This window comes from Coenobita brevimanus, chromosome 27, assembly GCF_032717465.1.
Source record: "Coenobita brevimanus isolate Jiangsu-jjx chromosome 27, ASM3271746v2, whole genome shotgun sequence".
NCBI lineage: Eukaryota > Metazoa > Arthropoda > Malacostraca > Decapoda > Coenobitidae > Coenobita > Coenobita brevimanus.
Window position 1 is genome coordinate 114,704 of NC_136980.1, and position 10,297 is coordinate 125,000.

Genomic DNA, 10,297 nt, shown 5'->3' on the forward strand with positions numbered 1-10,297 from the left:
TCATTACCAATGCCATCCCCCTCTCCATTACTCGTGTTTTTATTTCTCTCATCACCCCATCCAGAGATACAGTATATTGAACAACCATGGGGACATCACATAACCTTGTCGCATGCCCTCACCAATTGTGAACCATTCGCTTAGATGTCCATTAACCCTTACACATGCTTCACTACCATCATAAAAAATCCTGACAGCACCTAGCAGCTTACCATCTACACCATACATGCGCAAAACTTTCCACAATCCCTCTCTGTCCACTTTGTCGTATGCTTTTTCCAGATCCATGAATGCCATAAACACGTTATGGTCATTCTCACAGATCTTCTCTGCTATCTGTCTCACTGCAAATATTTGATCCACACAACCTCTGCCACTCCTAAGCCACCCTGTTCATCATGCACTAGGACTTCTAATATCTCGCTTACTTTCTCTATAATAATTCTTCCATATACCTTCCCTACCACACTCAATAAACTTATGCCATGATAATTCTTTCACTCACTTCGCTCACCTTTATTTTTGTACGGTACAATCACAGCCTTTTTCCACTCTGCTGGCACAGTTTCACTCATCCATGCATTCTTATATATCTCCACCAAGCACTTCATTCCACTCTCTCGACTACACTTAATCATCTCCGCACACTCCTTGTCAACCCCAGCTGCTTTCCCATTTTTCAGTGATCTGATTTAAGTGAGAGAAAGCCCTGGTTTGAAAGTGATATGTTACACAGGCAGTACCGTATATATCTTACCTTTGATTGGACTGCAGGCTCTTTTTGTTCCCCACATGTTTCATTAGTGATTTCCATCTCTTCCTCACTGTCTGAGATTTCAGCCTCCAAGTTTGCGATCTCTTCCTCATCATCTGTGACTTCAGCCTCCAAGTTTTGGAAGGGTGCAGGAAGAAACACTAGTGAGAATAATCTAACAAATACAAATCCATAAATAAAATAGCAAATGTTTACGGACTGAATAATGATGAACAAGCTGTGTTACCGGCATGCTTCCAAATTTCACTCCCCCCCCCCACCCCCCACTTTTACATGTTTACAATTCACAGAAAAATTACCTACTGAAGATCCACTGCTATCTGTCAGCCCCTTGAGTCCAACAGGATATTTTTCAACTTTATTCTTCAAGCTTTCAAATGATTTTACTAAACTGCAATTGGATTTCTTGTACTAAGGGGATTAATTACGGCTGTATCTAACCCACCTAGTCTGAAAACTCTCCTAAGATGAATAAAATCATCAGACAATAAAAATAAAATGAAAAATAGGTCACTGGACTGACGTGTTTTTTGTCATCTTTGCACTCATACATGCCACCCATAAGAACAAAAAGTTTTATACTCCGTAATACTTAACCCCCTCTCTCCCACTCCCTCTCTCTTCCTGCTCCTGGTCTTTGGTTCCTTCTTCCTTGCATTAAAAAAAAAAAAAAAAAAAAAAAAAAAAAAAAAGGGCAGTACCAGTTTTAAGGAAATTGGCTGTGGTTATTTTGAGCTCTATCTTCAGCAAATAACAAGGACTTAAGGTCTACATTACAGTATTATCGTATAAACGTCGTTTGGTCACATGGGCAGTGAAGTAGATAATAATTCATCATGATCGTAATCCTAATCCAAACTAATATATGAGACATCATTATAAAGTGACCTCAGGGATAAGTAACTGAACAGAGGGGCTGCTAGAGATCGAGCAGCATGAAGAACCACCATTAGGTGACTGAAGTTGACACATGCTAGCATGTTGAAACCTTTAAAAATGAATGAACAAATGAATGAATTGTGTGCAGTCCAGGAATATGAAAAGGAAAGTCAGTAACAGCAAGGGAACTATCAACACAGTGCCTAATGAATGATCTCATTCTTCTTCAGCATCATCATCTTTTTCCCACCAAAGGATGGAGTGAAACAGGGTGAAGAAAAGAAAGAAGGAGAGAGCATGACTGAGGGTTAACTATCAACAGCCTCCACATTAAAATAAGACACCCACTCATTCGATCATTATTCATGCTCCCGGAATCATGGGCTGGACATTTTTTTTTTTTTTCCCTCCAGTGGCAGTGGGGTGGGGGGGAGATTACAGTATTCTTTATAAATACACTTCCTATACACCTGCTGGAGAGTCAATTCAATGGGGAAAGGGTGGGGGGAGTGCTCCTCTAAATAATTCATTGAGCCAACTCAACCCCCTGTCAGTTCCCTGGACGTACCAACTGTCACAAAATCAATTAAACTGTTACTAAACAAACTGTTGCCAAACTGAAAATTATGAATATTTTTGGCATGTCTATACCTGAGCTTCAGGTGACTAATGACCATCACTGTTTCCTGTATGGGATTCAAGCACTTCACTTCATGAAAGAGAAATGAACAAATCATCAACAAATGGCACAAGTTTATCCATTTACTAGTTACACAGTTCTGTGTCTGTAGGATGGCCCTACTGAAGCTGTTGCCCACCTGTAGTTAATAAAACTGCTCAGCCACGGATGAAAGTATAAAAAAAGGGGGAGGGTGTGTGTTTTTTTTTTCCTTTACTAAAATCAGTGTAAATTACCAGAAAGTTTCTTGAATTCAGTGCATGTTTGAACAACGTAAAAAATAAAGTCACAATCATAACCTTTTTTTCCATCTTAGGAAGGAATGAGGCAGGGTCCAAACAACACGCAAAGAAAAAGCATGAAAGAGGGATAACTACAACAGCATGTTCAGTGATATGAGTCTCAAACACGCATCTTCATGCCCCCAGAATCCTGGCTATCCATCAGTCCTAACCATGTGCACTTATTTTGAGGCATTGTACTATATTTTTCTATACAGATGTGCTTCACATACACCTACACGATGATCCATGAACTTCTGTTAGAAAAGGGGGCCAAACCTTTGTTATGTGCTCTTCAATAAATAATTCATCCAATCAACTTCATCTGTCAATTCCCTAGACAGTCACAGAATCACCAAAAATGTAAACAAGCATCAACACAAAAGTTATGAATGTTTATGCAAGAGTCTTTACCTGAGACTGGGTGGGGCTCTCCGTACCATCCTTTCCTGCAGTACCCTCTTCACTTGACAGATCAGTGTGATTCAGTTTCTGAAACAGAAACTAGTTATTCTTTCAGCTGTGCACAAATCATCATATCATTCAGTCAATTAAATGATGTCATGCTTCCTCTTAAAGGATTTTGCATACTGAGATTAGTTATGGTACAGCTGATGTTTTAATATCCCCAATCTGGAGCATAGGGCCTAATAAATTATGGCCCCATACTCTCCTCTGGGGCTCAAATTGCAATGCATAGATCAAATTGTGTTCTACCCTGAGAGCTTTACCAACATGACATCAGGAAGGGAGGAGGGAAAGTAGCACAGACAGGTGAGGAGGGGGAAAGGAGGAAGGAAAGAAGCAGGGAGGAGTGAAGAGGGGAAAACAAGGGAGGAAAGTTGCATGAGGGGGAAAGAAGGGAGGAAAGCAGCATGAAGGGGTGAGGAGGAAAAAGGAGGGAGGAAAGTAGCAGGGAGGGAAAAGTAGCAGTAAGGGGTAAGGAGGGGGAAAGAGGAAGGAAAGTAGCAGGGAGAGGTGATGGAAGGAAATATGGTGGAGGAAAGTACCAGGAAAGGGACAGAAGGGGAGGAAAGTAGCAGGGACGGATGAGGAGCGAGGAAATTAGCAGGGAGGGGTGAGGAAGGGGAAATGAAGGAGGAAAGTAGCAGGGAAGGGTGAAGAGAGAAAAGAGAGGGGGCAAAGCAGTAAAATTAGGTGGAAAAAAAAAAGTGCAGGGAGGATTATTATTATCATTAATTCATTACAAAAACTCATAGTGACATTAAGACAACCCTTACCTCTTCCTCATGCTGATCACCATTTTCAACAGGGCTATGGATGACAGCCACTGGTTTATGAGTCCCATTCATAATGCCAGGCTTCACACCATTTACTACAGCGTACACTATCTGAATTTCTTCGTCCTCTTCATCCAAGCTATTCCTGTCCTCCCCTTTTCCATTCATCACACAGTTTTTCCCCTGAAACTGGAGGAAAACACTGTGGTACTTTACATGACTGAGGAGCAGCAAGTCCTCAGTAAGTCACCTTTTTAAACATTCCTTTCATCTTCTGGTACAGTATTAACAACATGGTACCGGAGAGGGATGCCTTCAAGTGGTGGTACTGATATAACTGGCCAGCTCAACTGCCTGGTTACACAAACTTCCCTCCATTACTTCCATATGCCCTAAAAAGAGGATAATGGGCTGCAGGAGGACAGGAACTTAAGACTGCAATCCACTGAGTTCAATATCAGATAAACCTGCAGCTACAACAACAACAACAACTACTACTACTTCTACTGCTATCCCTAACACACACCAGCATTACTTCTGTTAATGTATCAGGCAGTTAAATTCATCTTAGTGCAGACATCTTATAATGAATAGTTAATGAAGGCAAGAACTAACTACTAAATTTTTACAAGTTTACAGTATTTCTTGGTGAATAAAACTGCCTTGGGATAAAAACTGAAAACCAAAACATATCAATAGACAAAAAAGAGTAAGTTAAGAGGAAAAAAAATCAACTATTCCCTAAAAAGCTGATCTGCAAGTCTTCCTAGATGCATGGAAAAAAAAAAAAAAGGTGACACTCTATGGCCTCAACCTGTCTTTTTATGTGGAGAATCGTTATTAGGTGACCATGGACAAAGGATGTAAGGATGCTGGAGCCTTTATAAAAAAATGAACAATAACCCCCTCCTCAGTTTGAAGAGTCTACCTAAAGCTGGTTAAAACAAAAAATGGAAGGAATATAATGAAAAAGACAACTGGAAAGAACTTAAGAACTTACTGTAATGAAAATGGAAACCAGACAGAATATAAAAACAAAAAGACAACTGGAAAAGAAAAAAAAAAAAAAACTATAATGAAAAATATATGCAACGTTTTGTACAATGTTATAATCAACTTTTTATAGCTTTATACCTGTACAGAGCATGCAACAGCTAGTAGTGCAACTGTATGGGCTTATACAGTAAGTGTGCAACAGTTACTATGCAACTGTTTGTACAATGTTATAATCCACTTTTCTGAGCCTTTTATAACAGTGTGCAACAGCTAATATGCAACCATTAAATTTTACATAACTTGCAACACTACTGTGCAACTGTTAAACCTTATATAACAACTTATTATGCAACTGCTTTTACTGTGTTATAACCCACCTTATTATGCCTTATATACCAGTGTGTACAACAGCCAATACACAACTGCTTGCACAGTTATAACCCACCTTATTGTGCTTCGTATAATGACTGCGACAGCCATTATGGGCTGGTTGGCCAAGATGACCAGCCACGTTATCTCCTGTTACGTGATTTGCTGCCTTCGGACTGTTGATGCCCCTTTTCTTTAGCATTGAAAAGCGTTTTGTACTCCGTGGTTCACGATAGTATCCACTGGGTTTCATGTTCAGCTAACTGCTTGACTCTTCCCTTACTGGAGAGAGAGAGAGAGAGAAAAAGTTAAATACTGTATTCTAAGATATAACATTAAAATGATGCCATGTTCCCTGTAAAGGAATCCCTGCATTGGGGTTGGCCATGGTACAGTTAATGTTTTCTATGGACTGGATGCTAAACAAAGTGCCAATACCTGCTAATTACTTCATAACAATTGGTGGAAACAGTTGGGAAAAAACAAATCTAAGAAGTCTGATATGATTTGTATCAATGTGAGAGTCTCAGCTTGGATTTTGATTCTCATGTACAGTCGCCCAGACAAAACATCACTGAGTGACTGTACAGTGCCTGTAGTTGAATATTCCCTGCCTGAGAGTGATGATAATGTGGCTAGTTCCTAAGTTTGTGGCCACACTTCACTCTCATGGTAATACCTCCTAGGGTTGATGGTGTGTACAACAGCTAATACACAACTGCTTGCACAGTTATAACCCACTTTATTGTGCTTCGTATAATGACTGCGACAGCCATTATGGGCTGGTTGGCCAAGATGACCAGCCACGTTACCTCCTGTTATGTGATTTGCTACTACATACAGTATGAGACAGTACAGTATATAAATTTTATGAACCCCTTGAATCCTGTGACAATAATTCTTTCATCCTCCCAAAGATTTTCTCCAGATAAGGAAGGACCACTAGTAGTGGAGTGCTTTAAGAAAGCATTTCATTACCCCTCCAGGTTGAAAAAGCACTTGAAAGCTCAACAAAATTGTCCAGAGGTGGTAGTGGAATAAATAAATAATTTTTTTTTTTTTTTTAATCACTGGATGAGGGTGGCTATGCAAGAATTCATGACGAACAAAAATATTTTGGCAGTTCTCATTATCCTATACATTACCTTTTCTTACATTTTTCTCTTTCCTGTCCTCATTAAAAAGAAAAACTGCAACTACGGTACTGCATCACTGTTACCAGTACAGTGTGCTGTTGATTAACCAGCCTCCCCCAGTCTCTATCTATCTATCTCTGTACAGCCAGATGTCTTAATTCCATATGGGGTGGCCACAGACAAACTGCCTCCATGCCATCCGGTCACCTGCCATTTCACTGCCCTCCCAACTTACAGTATCAAATTGTACAGCATGAAAAATGTTGTTGTTGCTGTTGATGCTGAAGATGTTAAGTAACCATGGTCTGTCTGGCTGAGCAGACCTATCAACCACAGTCAAGCAACTGCCCCTGCAGGACCATCCCATGAAGTGAACCGGTGTTTCCTTGGGGCAGACAGTACCTTGCCACAGAGAAAAGAGTGAAGGTTTGGTTTCCAGACAGATGATGCATTCGCGTCTCTCCACCCAGTTAACAGGGCCACCACAGAAGGCTTGAAATCTTCCCAAATTGTTTTCTGGGTTACAGGAAACCATAACATTTGTTCATCAGTGTAATGTCACCTGAAGAGGAAACAAGAGCAATAAGAAGTTACAGGAAAGATGGGAGAATCGTGAACAGTGGAGAGCATAGCCTACATGGAAAAAGAATAATAAAGGTTATGAGAGAAGCAGTGCTACATCAAGCAAGAGGTGGTGCTCCAAGGACCTATTTCTCCCCTGCAGACCTATCTACCTTCATGGAATCAGTTTCTCCCCACAGAATAGCACAGAATCCCTACTTGGATATATTTTAACCCATTGAATCTCTTCTTTCCACTTGTGCCCGTTTCCCCCTCAACCTGTGGTATTCTCCCACATGAATCTATTAACTTCACGGATATGGAGCTAATAGGTATATGGGTTGGTGGGTGGGTGGACAGGGGACTGGTGGATATTGGGAATAGCTCCATATTCACCTAGCCCCAATCCACCCACCCACCAACCAATATACCTATCTACTCTGCTTTTAAAAATATATAAAAGAATATAAACACCTATAATTTACCGCTTAACCTCCCTCCCTTTCTCTCTCCCCACTGTTCACCTTCTTAACCCCCCCCTCTCTCTCTCTCTCTCCCCCTTCCATCCCTTCTCTCATTCTTCCCTCTCCTACATCCTGCACCCTTACCCCTTCCCTCTCTCACTTTTCCATTGGCTACTTTTCCCTCTCCCTTCCTTTCTCCCTCTGGCTACAGCTAGGCAATCTGGCTGAAAAGGTCTCTCTTTTAGGCCAGTGTAAACATAAAATAACATGATAATTCCTGTGCATCATATAAGGCAATAGGAAAGTTCAGGTGTATGGCATGTAATACTTCTCAGTACCAAAATCTTACTCTCTTTAGTTAATATATCAACTTTACTCACTTTCACTACACACTTACATGCTAACAAATATGTTTTATGGTTCACACCCACTATCAGTACAGATCACCCTCAATATTGGGGTGATCCTTACAGGGGGGTGTCTTTTTGTAAAGGCACTATAATATCAATTTAACCTTCCACAAACAAATGATAATATTTGCCAAAGATAGCTCTGTACCTGAGGTATAAGTCACTAACATTTCTTAATAAAACTTTCTTTTTCTTTATTTCTGGAGGATATTTTCCATTAACCCAAACCTAATGCTACCTGGCTATTTCTTCTTCCTATATCACATTCCCACAATGAAAGAGCTTCATCTACATTAAAAGATATGCAGTAGGATTAGCATTTTTTTCAGGACAACTCTCTACCAGCTTATTTACTTATGTAAAGCAAAATCCCTGGCAGACTGTCATACTCTTTGTAAGTGATTTTTCTGTAGGTTTCCATTTCCTATATTTTAAGTAATTAACAAAACAATCGTTAGTCATAATTCAAAAACCATTGAAAACTACTCTTTAAAAAGTTAATCATGAATAAAAATACTTCCTGTTACTCTTAATGTCCTCACTTTTAATTGCTACTGTGCACTCGGGACTTGATACACAAGTGATACAATGGATGTGGACTTACTTGATACCTAACAGGGTAGTGATATTAATTACGGCATTCCGTAACTACTTCCACGCTTCCAGATTATGTTCAGCTCTCACCAATTTTGTTTCTTGACGAGTATAATATAACCAACGCCTTTTCAAACTCAAATACACCCCCGGCCCCCGACAAACACCCAACCCAAGCCACACAGTGTTCTAAACATCCCCGGGACGCTTAGAGTTCAACGACCCATCGACAGGAGCTACTCATTCACAGTGAACAACAACAACATGGTAACATAGGAAGGCGCTCTTTCTGAGCAAATGAAATTCCCTGAAATACAAGCTACGCAAGATATGGAACGATTACGAAACATGAGGACAACCAAAGCCAAAGCCAAAACAGGGAATGATACCCAGCGTTCCCAACTGACAACACATTGAACTCTGGCGCTTGGTTCACCATCAAAATGTGTGTGTGTGTGTGTGTGTGTGTGTGACCAGTGTGTGTGTGTGTGTGTGTGAAGGTTCGATGAAAATCATTAAGATCTTAAAGCCTTTGCCCTTTCTTTATTGATTGACTGTTCGATGAGTCATTCAGATCTTAGCAAAACGCTATGAACATGATTACAGATGTCAACTCATCAGTGTAATGCTACAGTGAAGTATAATATACCGGATGACCACAGATCTGCTTGACATTACTGTGGGGTCCTGTAAACAACATACATCAAGCAATGAGCGTTGTTATAAAAGCTAAGGTCGACACGCACACACGCACGCGCACTCGATCTACCCTGAAAAGCGCCTTGACAACTATGGTCACGTCGGCGGTTAGGCCTATGCATGCTGTAGATTTGTAAGGTCTGCGAAATTATTCAGCTCTGCGGACACAATCTAATTTGTCCTGCTTTGCCCAACACGATTTCCGCTCCCCACTTTTTTTTCTTCAAATTTTCTTACTCATTTAGGCCTATCTCGTTACAGAAGTATGAACTATATATCGTCGGTCATTATATTAACTCCTACCAAACAGATGACCGTGAAACGCCTCGTCTCCGATTCTCAGCCTCCCTCTTACCTTTGTCATTCCTGCAGCAAATCTCGAGAACGTACGAACAGTTTAATATTTTCTGACACCTGTTTCACTGAGATAGTAGGACTGATTATTGAAAAAAAAAATCACGGCTATTATTTCAACCCAAATATGCCTTCTGCGCAATCTCATAGGCCTACTCAGGACACTCTCTCTCTCTCTCTCTCTCTCTCTCTCTCTCTCTCTCTCTCTCGATAAGGTAGAGAGATGTATGAGAGGGAGGATGCGAGCTGGGGGAAGGATAGCCTAATGACAGAAGAGTGAATGACATGAAATATTTCAACACCTTTTACCATGAACGCCACCTGTGCCAGCCTGTATCCCCCCAGTCCCCCTGCCAGCCTGTATCCCCCCTCTGTCCCCCTGCCAGCCTGTATCCCCCCTGTCCCCCTACCAGCCTGTATCCCCCCTGTCCCCCTGCCAGTGCTCGCCATTTCCAACCACTCCGGCGCTCATGCACTCACCCACCGCCCTACCTACTCCCTCTTTGCTGATGTGGGACAGGATTTTCGCTCGCCTTGCTCGCTATCCTGCCTCATTTCTGGCCAATCGTTGCATCTTCCTAGCCTTAATGTGTCGAAAAAATATATGAAAGATACTATGCTATGTGGGGAGAATGAGAGACTGACTAGAAGAGTGTATATGAGAAGAAAAAGTCAACTCATCAAACTGGCATGCATACACTCTTGTTTCACGTTCTGTAAGGAAGCTCCATAACACCTCTTCCCCAGCGATTTATTTTTGGGTACGGGTGGTTAATATCCTTTTATATGTTATTTATGTAGAGTATGGCGATATTAGAGGGATTTTTGTACCACAAAAGAGGAGAGTGGGTCCAATATG

The 10,297-nt window shown here is 41.0% G+C and overlaps 2 protein-coding genes across 2 annotated transcripts in view; both read right to left on the bottom strand.

Annotated features, from left to right (window-relative positions):
- LOC145394337 (DNA (cytosine-5)-methyltransferase 3B-like) overlaps window positions 1-5,473 on the bottom strand; it is a 44,883-nt gene extending 39,410 nt beyond the window's left edge. Inside the window, exons 1-5 of the mRNA XM_080268214.1 lie at window positions 5,297-5,473; window positions 3,856-4,038; window positions 3,029-3,106; window positions 2,421-2,472; window positions 758-915 (exon numbers count right to left, since the gene is read on the bottom strand). Coding sequence (XP_080124340.1) covers window positions 758-915; window positions 2,421-2,472; window positions 3,029-3,106; window positions 3,856-4,038; window positions 5,297-5,473 — 648 coding nt within the window. The remainder of the gene's footprint in view (window positions 1-757; window positions 916-2,420; window positions 2,473-3,028; window positions 3,107-3,855; window positions 4,039-5,296) is intronic.
- ppan (Brix domain-containing protein peter pan) overlaps window positions 1-10,297 on the bottom strand; it is a 293,924-nt gene that overhangs the window by 658 nt on the left and 282,969 nt on the right. The gene's annotated exons all lie outside the window — the stretch shown is intronic.